The sequence below is a fragment of the Artibeus jamaicensis genome, unplaced genomic scaffold (assembly GCF_021234435.1).
Source record: "Artibeus jamaicensis isolate MK-2021 breed Jamaican fruit bat unplaced genomic scaffold, CSHL_Jam_final scaffold_754, whole genome shotgun sequence".
In the NCBI taxonomy this organism is placed as follows: domain Eukaryota; kingdom Metazoa; phylum Chordata; class Mammalia; order Chiroptera; family Phyllostomidae; genus Artibeus; species Artibeus jamaicensis.
Genome location: NW_026522054.1, coordinates 979,971 through 1,002,593, shown reverse-complemented (window position 1 = coordinate 1,002,593; position 22,623 = coordinate 979,971). Strand labels below are relative to the sequence as shown.

Here is a 22,623-nt window from a genome sequence, read left to right as displayed (position 1 = left end):
TGGGGTCTATACTAACGCAGGGCCACGGCCTCGTCCTTCCCATGTGTGCTTCAGCCTCTGAAGGGCGCTGAGGCCTTGCCTTCCTCATGTGACCTGAGAAACCAGGTTTTATCCTGGGCTCCAGGGAAGCAGACCCTGCTTCGTGCCTGCCCAGATCGGCCCACCTGGTTGAGCTTCCCACCCAGGCTGCCATTGGCTGACACGGGTAGGACTGTGGACCCCCGCACGAGTGTTATCTCTGGGATAATGGTTTAAAAGCTGCAGATGCCTGGGTCTTCCCTTGGACCCCCGGAGTCAGGCCTTCTCTGGGAGCGAGGAACAGCACTAAGAACTCAGAGACTCAGCACCTGGGGCAAGGCTGTGCTCGCTGACTGTGGCTGCCGCGACAGAGGGTCTCTAACCTGGTGGCTTGAAACACCACAAATGCATTCTTACAGAGCTGGAGGCCAGGAATGCAAAGACCAAGGTGTGGGCAGCGCCACACCCCTCCTGCCGCTCTGGGAGTGGGTCCTTCCCTGGGTCCTTTAGCTGTTGATCTGCAAAGGTCCTTTTTCCAAAGGAAGCATTGTTTACAGGTTCCAGAGATTAGGACTCAGTACCTCTGGGGGACCCCTTTCCAGCTTGCCACACATCAGCTTCAAAAATCACGATGTGTTGGTCCTGGCCACGTAGCTCAGTTGGTTGGAGCATCGTCCCTGTGTATCAAGGTTGTGGGTTTGATCCCTGGTCAGGGCACATATAGGAATCAACCAATGAATGTGTAAGTAAGAGGAACGACAAATTTTAAAAAATCACCGATGTGGTCTACACCCTTGGGGTAGACGGGGTCTGGGGGACTGAAGCCACAAACGAAGGGGTCAGTACAAGGTGGCACAGCCCACAACTCCCTCCCGAGATGAGAACCTAAGAGCCCGGATTCCCAGGAATAAGGGCAGTTGACTTGTACTGAGCGTTTCTTCTGTACTCACTGAAGCAAATGACCTCTTCTGCCGCATGACTCTTCCAAACAACCTTACGAGGTAGATCCTGCCATTACTTCCCATTTTACAGGTGAGGAAATGAAGGGTAACAGAGGTTCAATGACTCGCCGAGGGTGATAGAGCTAATTGCTGCTGGAACTGGGACGGAAACCCAGGCAGCGGTCAGGACCTCATGTGTGGCCGGAACGGCGTCCAGCTGGCTTTGCTCTGATCCGGGAATCACCCCTTCCCACCCCTTTATGTACTGTGCAATTCTGGGGCCAAACTTGTCTGGAAAGAAAGGGGGCCCGTGGAACCCCTTGCCCCCACCCTGCTCAGCCCCACAAAGCCTCAGTGAATCCTCCTCTTGCACTGCAGACAGTTTCCCAGCCCTTGGGTGCAGAGGGAGGCCAGCAGGTCTTGCATGGGTGGGGCTGGGGGGCAGCTGAGAGCCTAATGAATTTCTTAGGTTGATGGCCTGGGAGGGAACCTGGAAGTTTCCCTGCCTCCATCCAAATCGCCTGCCAGAAGGCAGACAGGGAAGGTGGGGCCTGTTCATTTGCACTCTGGGTACGTATTTGCTCCTGGCCGTGACTCACTTCCCTGTAGAGCAGGGCCTCAGGTGAAGTTCACCAGCTCCACCTCCCCTCCTCCCTGCCTTATAGCTCCCCTTCCAGCGGGGCCGGTACCCCACAACCCTGGGGTGCGGAGAGCACTGAGCAACCCTGTCCTCTCCACATGCACCCACGGCCATGGCAGCCCTGGCGGCCCGAGTCTCCAAGCGGTGGGCGGCTGCCGAAGGCCTGGGCTCCAACCAGAAAGCCGTCAAGTACCTGGGCCAGGACTTCAAGACCCTCAGGCAGCAGTGCTTGGACTTGGGGGTCCTATTTAAGGACCCAGAGTTCCCGGCATGCCCATCAGCCTTGGGCTACAAGGACCTTGGACCCTGCTCCCCCCAAACTCAAGGCATTGTCTGGAAGCGGCCCCCGGTAAGGAGACAGCCTCATTGTCAAGTGTTAGACAGGGCAGAGGGCCCTGGCTTTTGGCGGGAAGTAGTTGAGGGGGAAGGCGTGGCTCTGGGCCCTAAATTCCTGGACCCCCTGTTTCGAAAGGCCTCTCTCCCATGAAAGATGTTTTCCAGAGGCGCTGAGGTTGGAGGGAAGCGCATGCATGGGCTTTGGGACCAGGCAGGTTAGTTTTGAATCCTGGCTTTGCCCGGGTGGTCTTGGGCAGCTCTCCTCTGCAGGCCTCAGTTTTCACATCTGTAAAATGGTGCTCCTGGCACCTTATTCCTCAGGGTTGATATGAGGCCTGGAGACAAAGCTCAGAGCCCAGTGCCTGGCCCACATCAGGCACAGGCCCCTGGGCCAGCGCACACGGAGCAAGTCAGTGCTCAGTGTAAATGGTGACAGTGATGCAGAAAAGTGCAGGGTTGCTTAAGGTCATGGACTGTGTCTTTGTCCCACCTGGGCTGGTGAGTGGCCATGGGTAGGGCTGTGGGTCTGTGAATTCAGATGGAGCTCAGGGGCTCCTGGATGCAGTCACTGGTCCCACCCCAAAATCAAGGGCAGAGAATGAAGAGCCACCCTCCCAAAACCTATGTCCATGACCTACCACCAGGGGGCCCCCGTCAAGTGACCGAGCGTCAGGGATAGGAGCCCCCTACGCAACATGGTGGTGAGGATGGAGGTAATCTGTCCCGCGCTGGGCTGAGTCTGTGGCCACCTCACTGGTGATGATGAAGGAGGCGGCGACAGCCCTGAGTCTTCTGAATGTGCACAGCTCCAGCTCCCGAAATGCCCAGCATGGGCTGTCAGCTCCGGTCTAATGCCCCTGGGGAGCATGCTTCCAAGTTGCCCTTGTCACCGACACTAGGCGGTTGAAGTCACTTCCTGCGTTGGATTGCTACTGATGCCTGTTTCCCCTGAACCCACTCCTCAGAGGGGGACACGAGCAAGGCTGGCCCAGTGTGCGCTGCGACCCTGCCCCGAGTCACAGTCCCCGTCACTGCTGAAGAGGCTAGATTGTTACTCAGAAAGACAAAAATAGTGCCCCGAGTGTGGGCAGGTGGGGGCCTGCCAGCCTCTTTTTAACATCTTTGGCTGCCAGATTACTTTGTATCTCTGATCTGAGTTGCCACAGAAGGTTAGCCTGCAGAGAAGACTTCCGGATGATCTCAGGCACGAGGCTGAGATGCCGTCTCCTTACACGGCAGGGGACGTTGCATGGCCCCTGAGAGACTCCCGGTGCTAGTTCTGGTGTTGGAGGTGGTTTTATCCTGGGGGAAGGGGGTGCGTTTTGAATTATGCTAAATATAACATGTGGTGAAATGAGCATCCCATCTACTTATTATCAATCCCCTTAGCGCCGTTCTGGCTATAACCCCTGAACATGCCTCTGGCCTTTGCAAACTGCTCTGCCTCCCAAACTGAACCCGAAATTTCAGCAGAACTTGGTAGACTTATGGGACGTGAGTCTTAACGAGCTTATGTCACACGATCAGCGCGATGTGGGTCACTGACTGTACAGCTCAGGGGACTGGTTTGGGGAGTGTCAGCCTGTCCCGTTGTCAGGAGTTGAAGCCACAGCGTGGCTGGAGGACTGGATTGGTAGGGATGGCCAGGGGGCTGAGGACCGGGCCACGGGTTCCCTGACCCTTAGGGGTGAGCTGAGCAGTGGAGCCCTTGGAGGAGACTGAGAAGGGGCATCTGGAGAGGCGAGGGGAAAGTCAAGGGCGCGTGAGGCTGCAGGAGCAGAAGGAGGAGAGCCTTCAGCAGTGACTCGGAGGGTGCACAGTCGGTGAGCCCCTCGGCTGCTTTGAGGCCTGAATTCAACGACCCTGAAATGGTCTTTACCCCTGTTGCCACCATCCCTGGGTACCTTACAACTTGTATTTTGTCCCCCACATTGTTTTCAGGAGCTGTGCGCCAGCCCCCAGTTTATCGCTGGCGGAGCCACACGCACAGACATCTGTCAAGGCAGTCTTGGTGAGTAAGCGGGGACGGTCCTGCTCGTTTGGGGGCAGGGCAGCATGTGTGTGTGTGATGAGTGACATCAGATGAAGCTGTCCAACTGGACAGACTGTAGTCACCTTTAAATGGCCATAATTTGCCCTGTGAAATGGCTATGTCTGTACAAGTAGCTGACCTAATAGATGCTTTTATAATTAGTGAGAAAACAAGGATCCTATCTTTCTAGCCAAGCTATCTTTCACAGGTCCCAGATTTTAGGATTAAGAAGACCCTCCCCTTCCCAAATTTCATATTTCCTCCCATCAAGGGCAGTTAAGTTTTGGAAATAACGCATTTTGCTTTGCTTTGTAAGTTCTAACCTCAAGCCGGATGCTCTCAATCCCCGAACAGAGCCTCATAGTTGAGTTGTGGCCACACTGACATTTTAGGGGACACCATGGTTCTGAATGGAAGTCTCAGGCCTTCCAAACTGCCATCCAGTGGCAGCTGCAAAATATGAAAGTGGACATGCAAGCAATGAGGAGACAGACGCTATGCCTGGTGCACGCCAGTGGGACGGACACAATCTCAGCATCTGCAGGGACCTGCTGACCTTCCTCTTTCAGGAGGTGCCCCCTCTGTGTCCCAGCTGGGAAAGCCTGTTTTCAACCTGCTGGAAACCTTTCTGATTTTGGAAAATGACAGGGCACTTTGCTGTAAAGGCCTCCGGTGTTCTCTCCTTTAAAGAGTGTAGCAAATGTCCCCACAGCCAGAGCTCATGGGAGGCGAGGATAAAGCAGTGAGAACGATTTGGGGTGCCACGTGCTGTCCCCTGACACCTCGGCCTTTGCATCAGGGCTCCCAGGGGGGACCGAGCTGACCTTTCCAGTCCTGGGTGCATGGCAAGCCTTTCTCTCCCCCCTAAATGCTTTGCCTCATTTTGTTTGTGTCTCACGGCAGCACAACTTCCCATCCATGCTTTTAACAGCTCCTCATTAGCCACGGTTTCACTTCAGAAAAGGTATTTAATGAGTGCCTTTGAATTGATCGCTTGGGTAGGGCTTCCTTTGAATAGTTTTAAGCAAGGAGAAGAGAGGGTTTCTGAAAAGAGGCCTGAGTGTTACCATGGTGAGCAGGTGCTGCCCATGGCCTGTGTGCCTGGCTGCTGGTGGCTCGGACTGTAGGAAACAGCCCAAACCAACCTGCAGAATCCAGCCCCCACCAAAGTCTGGGTGCCTAGCCATGGGGGCCGCCTTGGGTGAGCCGAGCCTCCGAGGTGGTGTGTTTTTTGTTGTTGCTGTTTTTAATCCAGATCATTAGAACCTCTTTTCAAGTTTATTTATTAACTGTAATTTTCCATGACAGTGGGCAGTCAGCATTATGTTAGTTTCAGGCATACAGCATAGTGGTTAGACATTCATGTGACTTACGAAGTGACCCCCACCCCCCGTACCTAGGTGTCACTATATTACTGACCGTGTCCCCATGCTGTGTTCAGAGGTGGCAGTTTTCAGTGGACAGAGCCCAGAGGGTCCGTGGAGTCCGACTTCCTGAAGGGGCCGGGCCCCCGGGACGTCGACCACATGGAGCTTGGACAAGCAGAAAGTGGGTGCCCCCCCATGCCAGGGTGGAAGCCGGTGGCTGAGTTGCAGCCACCTGTGTGGCCATGAGGTCTGAGCCAGGGCTGGCCCTGAACCGTGGTGGCTTGTGGCGAGATTAGGAGGAGAGATTTCTCCCCCAAGAGCGAGGTGGTGTCTCGCAGTACGGGGCGCATCGGGGTGTGATGGGGATTAATGCTGATGAATGCTTGGTTGGCTTTTCAGACTATAATGCAGTGCAGTGGGGTCTACTCGAGGTTAAGAAAAATTATCATCATTATTTTTCAACAGTTGATCTATATAATGAAAATGACACTTCTTTTATAGAGCTTTGTGTTACTATTGTATGATTATTCTGAATACACACAGTTGAAAAATTAAATTAACTGGAGGTTCACAGTGAAAATCCACTCCATTGCTCACTGACTTGCAACCACTGAAATAAATCTTTTCTGTGTCCCTTTATGCAAAGTCAAGCCAATCTAAATACATATTCTAATTTTTACCCTTTCTTGCGTGGAAGGCAGCATTCTATAAACACTATTCGGCACCTCGCCATTATTTGCTATTATTTCATTTAGGAAAATATTTTGGAGCCTTGGCTGGTGGGTCAGGTGGTTGAAGCGTCGTCCTGTACACCAAAAAACAAAGGTCGTGGGTTCGATTCCCAGTCACGGTACGTACCTAGGTTGCAGGTTCGATCCTCGGTCAGGGCACACAGGGGAGGCAACTGATGGATGTTCCTCTCTCACATTGTTGATTCTCTCCTTCCCCGCCCCCACCCGCCCTTTATCTCTCTCTAAAATGAAGAAACATAACCTTGATGAGGTTTTAAAAAAAAGGAAGGAACTATCTTGGAGATCTTCTCATCTCACTGGATGAGGGCTTCGTTCTTTTGTGACCACGCAGAGTCCTGTGTTTCATTGCGACTGACGGGCCACAACTGATTTGTCCAGCCTCCTGATGGACACCGGCGTTATGTCATCTCTTGTGAAAAGTGTGGTGGAGGATGTCCTTCTCTCTCCGTCCTACTGGGCATCAGCATGTCCGAGTGTGGCTTCGTGTCCCCACACAGAGACAGGTGTCGAGGCTGCGGATGGTTGTGAAAAGGCATCGGGACCGGAAACCGCTTTGGGTGGCAATGGGCCTGAAGGATGTCACTCTAACCTTGGATGACTGCGGTCTCTGAGGAAAGGAATGTGACCCTGGCTGTTTGCAGGAGGAAAGAGCAGGTTTTCTCCTTTAACGAGTGAGGAACAGAGACTTCCAGAACCCAGACAGAAATGAGAGGCTTTCTGAGTTGTAAATGCTGTAACGGTTATACAGACTTTCGGTCTAGTGGGGGCTTATTTTCCACGCTGAGCAGGATTAGCAGCGAGATGAGCTTTCCTTTGAAGGGTTTGGTGAGGATGGGGATTTCTCTCTCTTTATCTGGCCTTCCCTGCCTATTTTTCCCTCTCAATCTTTTTAAAAATTATTTATTTATTTTTAGATAGAGGGAAAGCAAGGGAGAAAGAGAGGAAGAGAAACATGGGTGTGTGGTTGTCTCTCACATGCCCGGCACTGGGGACCTGGCCTGCAACCCAGGCATGTGCCCTGACTGGGAATCAAACCAGCGACCCTTTGGTTTGCAGGCTGGCACTCAGTCCACTGAGCCACACCAGCCAGGGTTCCCTCTCAGTCTGACTATGTCCGTGTGTGCTTTGTGCTCCTGTGTGCTTGCCTCTTCCATGCTCCTTTCTGCCTTGACCGGATTTTTCTCTTCACCTCTGTAGGCTTGAGGTCGTTCTCATCTTTGTTGTCTTTATTAAATAGAGTTTTATATCCTGCGTGCTTGTCTTGGAAAGGGAATGACTGGCCCGTGTCCCATGTCTCTAAAGGCAAAGAACCAACAACGATGACAAATTCAGGAGACGTCTGTGACACAGCCCTCACGGCTCTTTTCCTCTGTGAGTCAGCAGCGCCCTCTGGGAGGCCCTGCCCTCTGGAACAGGGGCCAGGCACGCCCTGCTCTCAGCAGTGGGACTGGGGTCAGCATCTTTCAAAGCGCTCTTCGAGAACCTTTTGGTCTGTAGCCTCCTTCAAGGACTGTTGGGAATTCAATCAAATCACTAGGGAGGAATGGTTACTTTTAATGAGCAATCAGGGGAAGCCTCAGCGAACTTAAAGGGCCAAATCCATTCTTTGATTCTGGAAAGCACAGGGCCAGATCTCCAGGAAGCAGAAAAACAGCAGGCAACAGTTTCTTGCTGCCCAGTCCCATGCAACATCAAGCAAGTTTGCTTTTGCTAACAGGGTCTTATCCTACTTGCGAGGGTTCTCCTTCTTTGTGCCACATATTTTTCCCTTTATTTTTATTCTTAGTGCTCAGTGCCCTCCCGTTTGATCCCACTATCATCACTGTCCTGTCTACTATGAGGAAGGGACCCAAGACAACCATTTACACTTTAGTATGAATTTGAGTCAGGGGGTTATGAGCACTGTTTCAAGAAGAGCATGGAAGAGTTCTATTGGTACATCTTTTGTTACACTACCCCTCACTAATTTATTCTTATTTATTAATTTTTAGAAAGAGAGATGAAGAGAGGGAGAGGCAAATGTTGACTTGTTCCACTTATTTAAGCATTTACTGGTTGATTCTTTTATGTGCCCTAACTGGGGATTGAACCTGCAACCTTGGAATATTGGGATGATGCTCTACCCAACTGAGCTCCCCGGCCAGGGCTAACCCCTCTCTAACGTATTTCCTTTTGGCATGAATTCAGGTAACGAAGCACCGTAGTAGAAATCACAGATTATTTTCCTATCATGTTGCAAACATCTCAGAATGCCATGCCCGCTGATCACCACCTCATAACTGTGTTGTTTATTAGGCTCTACTCCAAATCTCCTATATAACATGAATAAAGGCACACAAGCGACCAGAGGGGAGAGGGAAGGGAACTTAAGGGGAAAAAGGGGGAGGGAGTTTGAGGAACAAGTATGATGAGAGAGAGGAGGGGGGTGGGGGGGGCGGGGGGGGAAGAGGAATGTATTGAAAGTACCAAATAAAAAAAAAAACATATTTTGATAACTATTTCAATATGCTTTTTATGAGCCTGTTTGTTATTTTATGCATTTAGAAGCATTATTCTGAGATCCAGTTGTGACCTCACCGCACTGCCAAAGGCCCCCCGCCCCACAGGAATGTTAAGCTCCTTCTGCTAGGGTCTCTGGGGAAATCGTGTGATCGATATTATTATTATTATTATTATTATTATTATTATTATTATTATTATTATTATTTGATGAACCCCACTACACCTGTACTGCCTGCTGGTTGAAACTGCTTTCTCTGTGGCTGCCTGCCTGCCAATCTGGCCAGGGCCCCCTCTGCCTAAGTTTTGCTTCTTTTCTGTCTCCTTTCAAATCTCTTTGACCTTGGACTCTGCACAGAGGGTATGTTTCCAGCCCAGCGACACCTGGTTTTCTGTCTACCACACCCCACTGGGCTCCCGGGCATTTTTACATCCGAGTTCATGTCACCTTGTCTCTTAACATATTGGAGGCTGGGGGGCGTCCTCACCTTGACGTGGGCCCTCCATCATCCGTGTTTAGTGTCTGATGCCCTGGAAGGACCTGCGTGTTCATTGGTTGGGAAGCCTCAGGATTCCAGCTCCGATTTGGGAAAGCCAGACCATTGCCACTTGTCTCTGGAGGGGACATTTGCCCGCCTGCCCCAGCACAAACGGAGAAGGACCGCATTGTACCTCACAGGTGGATTTCGGCCTCGGCCAGAGCAAACGATGAATCTCAGCCCTCATCTTTGCATTTCTCTCTCCATCAGATCTTATTCTGGCGTCCAAGGGGCATTAGAACTATAAACTTGGCCAGCACGCCCCTTCCTTGAAACTGGCTCTGAGGTGTTTTTACTTGAGGCCCACATGTATTTACGTACTGATGTTTTTTCCTCTCCAGGGGACCAATTCCACTTTCACAATCTACTAAGAAAATTCCCCTCTACATAGCATGAATGGTCTGGTCCTGGTGGGGTGCTTTGGTTGGTTGGAGCATCGCCCCAGGTTTGATTCCTGGTCAGGGCACGAGCCCAGGTTTCGGGTTCCATCCCTGGTTGGGGCACACGGGGGAGGCAACCGAACGGCGTCTCTCTCCCTCTCTTCAAATCCATAGAACATATCCTCAGGTAAGGATTAAAGAAAAATAAAGGTCTGCTTTAACATTAAGGGGGAATAGCAGAAAGTCAAGCAGTTTCATGCCTGAGCCCTTGTCCCTTCGGCAGTGACAGAAATCAGGTCAGAATCGGCCTGCGTGGCCTCATGGGCAACTGGGAGGAACTTGGAAGTCACCTGAAGAAGTTCCCTCAGCTGTGCGGTTTTTGGGGCCCTTTTTGTCCCCGCTGATAACAGAGAGGGTGAAGCACGGTGGCCCCTGATTCAGAAGAGGACCAGCCAAGACTGCCCTCGGCCAAACGCTCTGAGGTCTTCCAGGGCCTTTAGGCCCAGCGGCCCCTCTCTGGTGTCAGGTCTGTGGGCAGCTTCTGGGTAACCATGGGAACCAGAAAGCAGAGATGGGAGCTGGTCCGTGGGGAACCACCAAAGTGGATCATTTAGTGCATTTTATTACTCACAGTGCAGCTCATAAGGAGCGATTTGGAGGAGATAGAAATTATGGTTGCCTTAAGGGGTCACACCACCACTGCTCCAAAAATACCAGTTAATCTGGGGCTAGGAATGCGCTCCCTTTCGGGAGCACCCCTGCATCTTTCTCCGCCCCCTCTCCTTCCCCCAGGCGCGTGCGTTACCTCTGCCTTCCTCTCTGCTAAGCTCAAGAGCCCTTCTCTTGCTTCTGTCGCTTGTTCCTGAGTCCACATGGCCCAGCTGGCTCACTTCTGCTACCTGAACCTCCACCTCTACCTCTGTAACTTTCTAAATAAATTTTCTCTTATAATTTGAATTAAAAAGAAACAGGACTAATCTTTGAAGCTCCATTGGGAACACTCCTCCTAGGGCGACCCCAGCACCCCACCCCTTGCTGAGACAAGGCCAGGAGCTGATGTGCTCTGGGTCCTGTCTCTAGAACACGAAAATGAGGGAGCGGCCCCGGGAAGGTGGGCCAGAGCCCTTGTTTACGAATACTGGGAGGTGGGGAGCACGTGGCAGCTTCAGGGATGGCTTGGGGGGGAGGGGATGCTCACACGATGGAAGGGACATGTGGCTCCCCGGACGGACTAATTTGTCAGAACCGGGAAGGATTTTCCACGGCTCATTCATTCATTTTACAAATATTGGTTCAGTGCCTTCTCTGAACACACTCGCCCCGTCTCTCCTCTCTGGGTAAACAGGGAGAGAGGAAGGTTCTAGGCAGCACGAAGAACACGAGCAAAGGGTCCTTCGTCAAGAAAGGGCAGGTCCCTGGGGAGGAGGTGCAAGGACGTGTGCGGGCTGGAGCCCTGAAGGAGCAGGGGGCGCGATCTGAGTGGAGAGGGGCCACGAGGACCCTGCTGCTGGGCAGGGATTGTGGACTTTACCCCTAAGGGCCACGGGGAAGTGCGGACGGGGTGTCGGCAGGGTGGCGCTCAGCCACACTTGCTGCAGGAAGCGCCAGACCGGGCCGCAGGCAGCCACACGGAAGCCTCCTTCTCTGAGGACACAGCCGGTGTCGGAAGGCGGCTGCTGGGAATAAAACAGAGGCTCAAGTTGCTCAGCAGTTTCTTTTTCTTTAATTTTAATTTTCTAATTTAAGATTTCATGTGTATTTTATTATTTTTATTATTTTTTAAAAATACTTTATTTCTTTATCTTTAGAGGGGAAGGGAAGGAGAGAGGGAGAGAAACATCAATGTATGGTTGCCTTTCGTGCGTCCCCTGCTGGGAACTGGCCCGCAGGGAACTGGCCTGCAACCCAGGCATGTGCCCTGACTGGGAATCGAACTGCGATTGTCTGGTTCGCAGGCCCGCGCTCAATCCACTGAGCTACACCAGCCAGAGCAGTAGATTTCATGTATATTTTAGAGAGAGGGGAAGGGCAGGAGGAGAGCCAGGGAAACACCCACATGTAAGAGAAACACTGATTGGTTGCCTCTCGAACGCCCCCAGCTGGGGACCTGGCCTGAAACCCAAGTGTGAGCCCTGACTGGGAATTGAACCTGAGACCTTTGGGTTTGCGGGCCGGCATTCGACCCACTGAGCCACACCAGCCAGGGCAGCAGTTTCTAAAATTGTTTTGTTAGTACATGTCTTTGAAAAATGATACTGAAAAGTAGGAGAACAGTTTTTTCCTTAGATGTCACTAGACTTACGTAATCATTGCAGCTTTGTCTCAGTCTTAGACTATGCGGTAAGCCACTGATTGACCTTCTGGGGGCTGTGCTTTTCCTGAAAAAGCCACACGACACAAGCAGGCGGCATCTTCCGATTCTCGCTCGACGTTCGAGGTGGAATCATGAGAATGTTCAAGGACTTCATTCCTTTTCCCAAGGTCCTTCTTCCACCCTTTGATGCTCAAATCGATGCCTTCGGAATCTTCCCTTCCCTTCCTGGCTCGCTGCTTCTCTCTGGAGCCCACAAGCACCTCCGCATTCTCCTTGGCTTGCAACAACACTCGGGGTTCAGACCTCCCAGCCGGGTGGTGATGTGGGAAGGGAATTTTTGAATTCAGAGATTTCTTTCTGCAGCAAAGCCTGACTTGGGATTATTATTTTTTGGTTGACCTGAAACTTCCCCTGGCAGGACAGAGCGATGACCTCATCGTCACGGCTGGGGTGTGTCTCTGTTTTCTGGAAGCCCCGGGCCTCCTGATGCAGTGGAGGGGGGTTCCAGGAGATCGCTGTTTGAGTGGACTAAGAAAAAAAAAAAAAATATATATATATCAGTTTATTGTTTTAACGAATAGTAAACCCACTGCATGTATAACCTAAATAAGGAGGAGGAAAGACAAAGCTCAGGGGGTTTGCCCAACTTCCCACGAGGTCAGTGACCCAGGAGACCCCGCCCCCCATGCTTAGCTGCCCAGTTGGCCACGCCTCTAACCCAGGACCAGCCCACACTGGAGGGCATTGCAGAGGGAACCTTGTCCATCAAGATAATTTCCCAGCTCTTTCATCCACCTTATTTACCACTCAACTTGGGTCCAAAAGCCTCTTGGTTGCTTTAAAAATATATGTTTGTTGACTTTAGAGAGAGAGAGAGAGGAAGAGAGAGAGAGAGAGAGACAGACATGGATGTGAGAGAGAAACACTGATCAGTTGCCTCCCATTTGTGTCCTGAATGGGGATTGAACCTGCAACCCAGGCATGTGCCCTGGTAGGAAATCGAACTCCTAACCTTCTGGTACATGGGATGATGCTCCACCCACTGAGCCACCCCGGCCAGGGTGCTCTTGGCTGCGTTTGAAAATTAAAACCAGGTTCCCAGATCAGAGCTCTGTCCCCACGGAGAAGATCCCAAATAATATGCGACAGGCCTCAAGGCAGATCCCCAAAACAAGCTCCTGAAATATTTTAAGCAACAGAATAAATGTTTATTTTCCCAAGAGGACTCTCTGAAGGGGAACACACTCATTTGGACACGTTCCTTAGAAAAAGCATATTTGTCACGACAATCCATTTGCACCTCATACAGTCACGGGCAGGAATCCAAGAACCGGAGTCCCCAGTGCATCTCCTTGGAGCTCGGCACTTGCCGCGAGAGCCAGGTGGGCCCTGTGACTTGTCAGGACTGAGGCAGATGAAGAGAAAATTAAACTCTCTTCCAGCTGGGCAGCTGTGTTTGATATCAACAGCGAAGGGACATTTTGCTTGTGTGCCTTGAATTGTAATGAGTAAGGCGTGTTCTCGGTTGGACGCAGTGCAGGCTGAGAGCAAGAACGCCCTTACCAGGAGAGAGGCAGGCTGCGCCCGGTCAGGAGGGCCACGTGTGGCTTGGTCTCTGGGGGGGGCTGCCTGCTTAGCTTACACAGGCCCCGTTCTTGCACACCCTGGCCGGCCTCTGCTTCCCTGCTCAGCAGAGAGATTCAGGTGCAAACATATGGCAGGTGCTGCTGGAAGTCTGCACAGGAACAAAACAGGGCCCATTGATTTATCGGATTGGTTGCTTATTTGTTTTCATTCATCACACATTCATGGAGCCCCCACTATGGGGCAGCCAGATGCAGAGGATGCCAGGATGAAAGGACCCACACCTCTGCATGCAGGAAGAGATCAGGGAGGAGTAGGGGAGCGAGGCAGCTGTGTCCAAGGCTCGGGCAGGAGCTGGGGGCTCTGAAAAGGGAGTGCCTGGGGCCCCCAGCAGGTCAGGGACAGGGTCAGCAAAGCTCTGCCAAGCATCTGGTGCATAAATAGAGTTTTGAGTCTATTCTGGCGGATGACCATGAACTGAGGCCACTTGTGGTCAGTGCACAGAGAAGCATAGCCAAGGTCTTTAGGAAACACAAAGAAGAGGCCACACGTAGCTGGAGAGTAGAGAAGGGGGGCACTAGGAAGGCTTCGTGGAGAAGCGGGGAGTTTGAGCAGGGGGTGTTGCCGGGCAGCCTTTGCCAGCAGAGGGAACAAGGGAGCGCGTGGAAGAGACCAGGGCGTGCTTCCTGCGTGTCTGAGTTTGCCTGGGGTCGGCTTTACGGGAGGAGTGGGCGGAGGCAGGTCGCAAAGGGTCTGCGTCCTGTCGGTTTTCCCGCCATTGGTCCACGGAGGAGGAGCGGAAGGGGCCGATCAGGGTCACGGCGCGATCGCGGGGCCTCATGGGAGGGAGACCGGAAGAGAGAGGGGCGTTCCGCGGTTTTGTTTCCTCGCTGGGAGTTGCCTTTTAATGGCACACCGCCCTCCCTCGGGTCTTCTTTCGTGAGAAGCAGCAATACCTGTGACTGCCGGTACGAACCCCACCTGTCCCAGCTGCCGGATCTGGTCTCACCTGGGACCTGCTGTCATCAGGAGGGTGGCACTTGTCAGTGAGCTGAGGCCTGGGAGAGAGGGAGTGGGACAGGGTTGGCTTCTGGATTGTGTATGTGTATGAGAGAGAGAGAGAGAGAATGAATAGGAGTTCGTTTGGGGAAAGGAGTTCATTCCTGACCAAATCGCGAGCCTCTTTGTTGGGAGAAGGGCAGAGAGCGCAAAGGGCTCTCCGAGATGACATGGTGTGGAGCCGTTCTGAGCAGGTGACAGGCCCTCCCAGGTCTGCGCCACACTTTACTTCCTGCCTGCGTGCAACCGGTGTGTTCGCAGCCTGGACTAGGTGTGCAACGTGCTGGCCACAGTGTCAAAGGAAAACGGGGAGCTAGACAAGTCTCCGAAAGGTGGGAGGGGCTTTCCGCTGAGGATCTGCTGAGAGATTCACACGTTTTTATACGGAAAAGGTGAGGGCTAAGACACACGGGTGGGGTTTTGGAGCCACTCGGATGGAACGAGCGGGAGGAACTTGCTCACCAGACCCGAGACTCCCAGGGGGGGAGCTCTGCTGGGGACTGGAAGGAGGCCGCTGTCAGGACGGCGAGAGGAAGTGCAGTGAACAGCACACATACGGGAGTGGAGGCCTCTGCGTCGGGGTTGAGTCAGCGTGGAAATGGGTGTGAGAATCGGCCACAATTCCAGGGCAATAGGCCTGTCGCAGGATGTGAGGGTAAGAGAGGGGCGTCCGGGGCCTGTGCTCAATCCTTTGATGTCGATGCCAGAGGGGTGATGACGCCTTCCAAGGAAGCCCCGCTCAGTGGCACAGGCCTGGGAGGCCACACCTTGCACAGAAAGGAGGATTCTGTTTTATTCTGCGTTTACTTGAATCTCTGAAGTGACCATTATTTAACCCTAGATTTTTTTAAATCCTGACTCAAGGATGTGCTTGTTGATTTTAGAGAGAGGGGAAGGGAGGGAGAGAGAGAGGGAGAGAAACATTGATCAGTTGCCTCCTGTACGCACTCTGACCGAGAATTGAACCCACAACCTGGGCATGTGCCCTGACCAGGAATTGAACCCATGACCTTTTGGCTTACAGGATGGCTTACAAGATGATGCTCCAACCAACTGAGACACACAGCCGGGGGCAAACCTTAGAATTTTTAACCTCTTGATCTTTATCCCAACCCCCCCCCCCATTACGCTGATGTCATGCTAATCGATTTCTCCAGACTGGTCTAAGCGATGAGGCTGCCGGGGTGCGTCTGAAACCGAAAGGGCAGTCTTGTAAACAGACATGGAGGGCCAGCTTTCTGTCACCGAACATCCCTTGGGGCCAGGAATGCACACACACACACGCACGCACGCACGCACGCAGGGTCACTGCCACACATCCTGGGCTAGCGGGTAGATCCTGTGTTGCCCCAACTAAATGTTTTGTCAGAGTTGCTAGTTAGGAACCAAACAGACTGGATTGTTTTTTCTTTCCGTTTTCTCCACTGGTGCAGTGCTTTGGAGAAGTGATGTGGTCAGCTTACAGAGGGTTGTTATAGGGAAGACCTGAGAAATTGCTATCTGAGTACATGACTTCCAGCAAGGCAGCAGGGGCTGACTCCTGCCTGTGACCTTGAGACATGGGAGGAAGAGAGAGTCTGACTCTCTGACTTAGATGGGAGTGGTGTCAGGGTCACAGAAAGCAGGGACCCTGCAGGCCTGGTCTGACCAGTGTGTGACCCTATGACCCGGGGCAGGAGACTGCTGGCTTCTGGCGGCTATCGCCTCCTTGACCTTGAATGAAGAGCTGCTTTACCGGGTGGTGCCCAGGGACCAGGACTTCCAGCAGAACTACGCAGGAATCTTTCATTTTCAGGTATTGTGCATCGGGCCCCCCTGAAATCTTCTGAATCAGAAGCTCTGGCGGCGGGGGGTTGTGTGGCCTGTGTTTTAATGGTCCCTCCAGGTAGTCTTGGAGCACACTGGGGTTTGAGAACTGCTGCTTCAATGTGTCCATCCAATCACCCACACGTCCACCCCCTGCTGTCAACCCCAGGCCTCATGGCCTTGAGAAAAGTGCTTGGGAGCGAGTGTCAGGAGATGGGGGCCTGAGTCATATTCTGTCACCACTGCGTGAGGCCAGGCCAGTTTTCTTTTTTAATTAAAAAAAAAATTTTTTTATTGATTATGCTGTTACAGTTGTTCTATTCCCCCCTTCATTCCCCTCCACCCTACCCCCTGTCCCCACCATTACCCCCCCTTTAGTTTATGACCATGTGTCTCAAGTTCTTTAGATTCTATATTTCCCATGCTATTCTTGCCCCCCCCCCCATCTATTTTCTATCTACTGTCTATGCTACTTAATTTCTGTACCTTCTCCCCCCTTCTCCTCCTCCCACTCCCCGGTTGCTAACCCTCCTTGAGATCTTCATTTCTATGTTTCCACACCTGATCTAGCTGTCCTTTTAGTTTGCTTTTGTTTTAGGTGTGGTTGTTAATAACTGTGACTTTGTTATCCTTTCACTTTTCATGTTTCTTTAACTTCCTTTTCTTAGATAAGTCCCTTTAACTTTTCATATAATAAGGGCTTGGTGATGATGAACTCCTTGAATTTGATCTTATCTGAGAAGCACTTTATCTGTCCTTCCATTCTAAATGAAAGTTTTGCTGGATAGAGCAATCTTGGTTGTAGGTCTTTGGATTTCATGACTTGGAATACCTCTTTCCAGCCCCTTCTTGCCTGTAAGGTCTCTTTTGAGAAATCCGCTGACAGTCTGATGGGGACTCCTTTGTAGGTGACTGTCCCCTTAGCTCTTGCTGCTTCTAGGATTCTCTCCTTCATTTAAATTTTGGCTAATGTAATTATGATGTGCCTTGGTGTGTTCCTTCTTGGGTCCAACTTCTTTGGGACTCTCTGAGCTTCCTGGATTTCCTGGAAGTCTATTTCCTTGGCCAGATTGGGGAAATTCTCCTTTATTATTTGTTCAAATAAGTTCTCCACTGGTGGCTGTGCCTTTCCCCCTTCTGGTACCCCTATAATTCGGATGTCGGAGCGTTTAAAGATGTCCTGGAGGTTCCTAAGACTGTCCTCATTTTTTTAAATTCTTGCTTCTTCACTCTTTTCTGTTTGGCCATTATTTGCTTTCTTCTGGTCCACTCCATTGATTTGAGTCCCAGTTTCCTTTTCATCGCTATTGGTTTCCTGTGCAATTCCATTCATTTCAATTAGTTTCGCCTTCATATGTTTGTCTAATTTGTGGCTATAATCAACCAGTTCTGTGAGGATCCTGATCACCTGTGTTTTAAACTGTGAGTCTGAGAGTTTTGCTATTTCGTCATCGCTTAGATTTATAGGTTCCGGGGCTTTGAGCTCTTCTTGAGCCATTTTTGGTCTGTTCTGGCCCTTTAAGTGTGAGCGGTGCCTTGGACTACCAGGTCGCTGGGTTGTGACGCTGTATGTGGGGGTGTGGTCAGAGCGGGAAAATGGCGGCGCCCTCCCTGCTGCTTGCCTCGGGACGGTCCAATTGCCCACTCCCTCGCTTGTCTATTCGTGCACAAATGTGCAACCACAGTCATCCCACAGCCCTGCTCCCTCGCTGTTTCCCTGCGGTCGGTCGCTCGCTTCGTCGCTCGCTCGGTCGCTCACTAGGTCCAACCCTGCGCCTGGATCCACGTGGCGCCTGAGTCCGTCTGACGGAGTTTTCCTGTGCAACTCCACTCCACTAGCTGCTGGTTTTGCCCCTTACCGGTCAGACTGAAGAATTTGTTGTTAACAGACTTCCGAAAAGTTCAATTTTCCGTGTTCTGGCCGTGTTTTCTGTTGCTAATATTAAGTTGTCTCTAAACTTGGTTGTGTGAGAAGGCACGGCACATCCACCTATGCGTCCGTCTTGGCGGAAGTCTCCCGGGCCAGTTTTCTTACCCACAACCTCAGACACTGCACTCGGTGCTTCCTGATTTCTTCGGTGTCTCCCATGTACACGGATAAGTAAGACACAAATCCTGCTCGTGAGGAGCTTGGTGTGCACTAACCTGCCCAAGACTCGGACACCGAACCTCACGGAGGCTCCTCCCACCAGCCTAGCCCCTCGCGCAGCTCTGTGTCTGCCCTCTGCAGTTCTGGCAGCGCGGCGAGTGGGTGGACGTGGTGGTGGACGACAGGCTGCCCGCCAAGGACGGGGAGCTGCTCTTCCTGCACTCGGAAGAAGGCAGCGAGTTCTGGAGCGCCCTGCTGGAGAAGGCCTACGCCAAGTAAGCTGGGAGACCCTCTGTCTTGGAGGATCTCACCTGCCCCCGACCCCCAAACTTCGGGTGTCACGCCCAGGACTTTCCCAGCACCTGGACCTCGTGTGCTGTGTCCCTCAGTAACGAGAGAAACAGAAAGTTGGGCTGGGGGGTTTGAAAGCTCTGCTCTGTCCCGTGGGAGTGGGTGAGTGGGGGCAAGTCAGAGTCTGCTGGCCCTCTGTCCCAGAGTCGTGCTTCTCAAAGGCACTCCATGGTCAGAGCCTTCTTTTGGGTTCTTTCAATTAGCTTTGTTTTCTGGCACCCCTTTTCTAGCACCTATTCCTACAGCAGGTCCCATGGAGTGCCTCTTAGTCTTGAGGGAAGGTCCCCCCATCCCTATTCATGCCCCACCCAACACTCAGAGACTCAAGAAGCTAGAGTCAGCTCTGGAAAGATTGCATTTAACTTTTCCTAGGAGTGGGTGGCCTGGTGGGAGGTGGTCTGAGGTTCATTTCTGGCATAGCGCTGGGTTGGCCACGTGCAGCTGGGGCCACAGCAAGATCGGCAAAGGCTCCACCTTCTAGACGACACCATGAACTAGCCTGGTCCCAGCCCCGACCCACGAGGTCTCCTCCCTGGGGTAGCTAATGGCTGTGGGTGGTGCTTTTTTTTCTTTTTCAACAGGCTCAACGGCTCTTACGAGGCTCTCACTGGGGGGTCTACCATGGAGGGGTTTGAGGATTTCACAGGGGGCATCTCCGAGTTCTTCGACCTGAAGAAGCCGCCAGCCAGTCTGTACCAGATCGTCCGGAAGGCGCTCCGCGTGGGCTCTCTGCTGGCCTGCTCCATCGATGTGAGCCGATGGCTTCTCTGCTCCTCTCCCCTTGTGTGATAGCGAAGGGACCACATGGGGATGAGAGAACAGGCCCAGGGAGGTGCTGGGCCAGAGCAGAGCCTGGGGCTTAATGGGCAAGTCCAGGGACATATTGGTCCCGAGCATGAGGCAGCCAGTTAATATCTAATCAGTGGGTAGGGATAGGGGTTGGTCTTGTGGTAGGAGCCCTAGGTTCTCCGGACAGAGCCCCTTTGGTGCTATGAAAACTGCCTGAAGAACATGGCCTTGATCTCCGGATCCTGGCCCTACCTTTGCTCTGCCTTCTTACAAAGCAGGTTTGGGATTTTGGAAAACCAATATGGACTCTGTAGAAGCATGAGGTTCTGAAACCAGGGGCCGCACCCTCTCTAGAGGGTTGGCGGAGGGGGGTGCTGCGGTGGCGTGGACGCTAGAGCCTGGGCACTACCAGGCCTGTGGCCTTTTGTCACCAGCTCTTTCTCTCTCTGCTGCCCTCCCCTGGTGACCTCAGGCATGCGAATGTGGTGTGTCTGAAAATCCTAGCAGATTTTGATGGAGTGTTTGTGATGGAGGAGCGACTTGGGGCGTGGGGGAGGGGCGGGCTGTGAAGCAGGAATGATGGTGGGGAAACTCGGTCACCACACCCAGTGGAGGGCCAGAAGTTGTCCCGGGCAGTGGTCATGGAGAATCGGTCTTCTTCAGGCAGCATGAGGTCACTGTTGGAGGATAAATGACTTCCCAGTTTCCCGTGACATTTGAAAGCCTGGTAATCACATTCCAGGCCTGGTAGCCACACAGCACCCTGCCCGGAACGGCAGGCCTGATTACGGAGGGGCCGGATGGACAGGCTCCCTTTGCGCACCTGGGGTGCATTGCCGCACCTGCGCCCCTGGCCCCACGCAGGGGCCCCTGGGCCTGGGTGCTGTGTCTTTGGGAGGCGTTTTAGGACCAGCGCCAACATGGTCAGGGCTGACCATTCTGAGCGGACTGTGTTCTCAACCCAGGTCTCCAGTGCAGCAGAAACGGAAGCTATCACCAGCCAGAAGCTGGTCAAGAGTCACGCGTACTCAGTCACCGGAGTTGAGGAGGTAAAATCAGACAGGGGGAGCACAAGGGCAATAAGCCCTGATGTGAGCACGAGTCTAGAGCAACCCCCAGGAAACTCTGGGGAAACTCTCTCTCTGGCTGCACAGAGCCCTGGGCACCACGCATGTGCTGTGGTCAGCTCTTGCTCGGTGCTGGGGCCCATCTGACTCTCAGCCATTCAGATGTGGGCAATGGGACCTCAAATGCAGGTTCTCCTCTGGGGCGTGGCCAGGAGGAGGGAGAAGGCTCTAGAAGGAAGGTATAGACATGGTCAGTTAGATCTCATTTCACAGGTCAAACAGTAGAACTCCATAGGTTCTCCAAAGAGAAAAGTTACCTTCCCTGTTGGGGGGGGGGGCATCAATGGGATGAAGTACAGGTATCCCTCACCCTCCAACCCAAGGCGAGAGTGTGGGCTGTGACTTTCATTACTTTCATTACTATATCATTTATATACATCTACTCACATATGCATTCATTGGTTGATTCTTGTATGTGCCCTGACTGGGGATCGAACCTGCAGCCTTGGTGTATCAGGCCAACGCTCTAACCAACTGAGCTACCCAACCAGGGCCCTGAGAATATGTCTTTGAAATACTTAGCACCATGCCTAGTCCACACTTGGTGCTCCATGAATGCTAACTGCTGTGCTATTAGTATTTTCTGGAAAGGTGTTTGTCATTATTAGGTCTGATATATTAACACCTGCGTCAGCTATGAAATATGAACCCACCGCAAAGCAGACAAAAGCTTGTTTTTGTGTTGAATTCACTATTTACTCAGCCAAATTGTGGCAAATAGAGCAGTTGGCCGAGGCCTGACAACACACTTTAAAAGCAAATAAAAGTGTGGTCACTTGGGGACATTTGACAAATGGCATGCGAATCCCAGGAGCCGACGTGAACCCGTGTGTGGACCTTGCAGGTGGATTTCCGTGGCCGCCCGGAGAGGCTGATCAGACTCAGGAACCCGTGGGGCGAAGTGGAGTGGACGGGAGCCTGGAGTGACAAGTAGGTGCTGTCCTCCGTCCCCCAGTGCGGGGCTCCCTGGGCGGGAGGGCATCACTCACACACACAATCCTGGGGACAAGGACGGTGGAGTGAGTTCGGCAGCATTTCCTGCCCTCAAATCACACAGCCTGTTCAAAAAGGGTGGTCAGTGGTTCCAGGTCTGGGAAAGGCAAAAGGAAACCCACTTAGCCGGCGCCTTTGACCTTGGGTCTCTGCTCGGCATTTGCAAGTTGGGCGTCTCCCTTGGACCGGGCCCTGGGCCGCACGGTCTGTCTGCTTTCTGCCCGCCGCACCTCGGCGGTCCAAAGGTGAGATCCATCAGTCACAATCGGATTCCTTCCGCTCCGCAAACCCGGTCTGTCTGACAAAGGCCAGCCCCACAGGAAACGACCACTTAGAAAGTGGAACTCTGTCCTGGGAGCCAACTGGCCACAGCAGGCAGTGATGAATGGAGCACCACCCACGCTCCCAGTGGGCTGATACTGACCTTTCCCAGCCAAGTCGTGAGTGACCAGAGAGGCTCCTCCTGGCTGGGCCTCTCCACTGGGGAGAGGAAGTCAGTGCGAGGTGGTGTCCCAGGACCGCTGTGCCCTGGAATCCAGGTCGCTGAGGGTGCTGGGCATGTGGGACAATTTCCTTCTAGTCACCACTGCTGGCACGGGGGTGGCAGGTTGTCACTGGGAAAGGAAATAGAATTTACCAGGGTCATTGGCGAAGAGCCACCAGAAATGGGAATGGTCATAATAATGGCCCAACGTGCCCTTATACGTGCATGTAACCCACGCTCGGCCCTTGAGACCGTGATGCTGGCAGGGCTCTGAGGGGGCTTCCTTCCATGTAGTCACACGTTACGGCTCAAAACCGTCCTGCTCCCGTGAAGGAGCAGGGGTCTCTGGGGCCCAGCGTGGCCGCCCTCATGAAAGGGCGACCACCCGAGATGGTTCAAAACCCCAGTGCCCGGTTCTGCCAAATGAAAGCATTCAGGAAAGAGAGTTTTTAAAAAGATGGATCTGGATGTTGCTCTGTTATTCAGACATCACCTGCACGTTTTAGGTAAAGGACAGGTGGCT

General features: G+C 52.6%; 1 protein-coding gene across 3 annotated transcripts in view; it reads left to right on the top strand.

Annotated features, from left to right (window-relative positions):
- The window catches only part of LOC119036543 (calpain-8), a 71,028-nt gene that overhangs the window by 5,122 nt on the left and 43,283 nt on the right, over positions 1-22,623 (top strand). For 2 of the 3 annotated variants that reach the window (XM_037128372.2, XM_053659512.1), the window contains exons 1-7: positions 1,675-1,948; positions 3,877-3,946; positions 16,138-16,256; positions 18,498-18,631; positions 19,289-19,457; positions 20,462-20,545; positions 21,468-21,553. In XM_037128372.2, the coding sequence (XP_036984267.2) occupies positions 1,712-1,948; positions 3,877-3,946; positions 16,138-16,256; positions 18,498-18,631; positions 19,289-19,457; positions 20,462-20,545; positions 21,468-21,553 (899 nt within the window). In that variant the 5' untranslated portion in view covers positions 1,675-1,711. Of the gene's footprint in view, positions 1-1,674; positions 1,949-3,876; positions 3,947-16,137; positions 16,257-18,497; positions 18,632-19,288; positions 19,458-20,461; positions 20,546-21,467; positions 21,554-22,623 lie in introns of those variants that run through there. The other variant, XM_053659513.1, reaches the window with a different exon arrangement.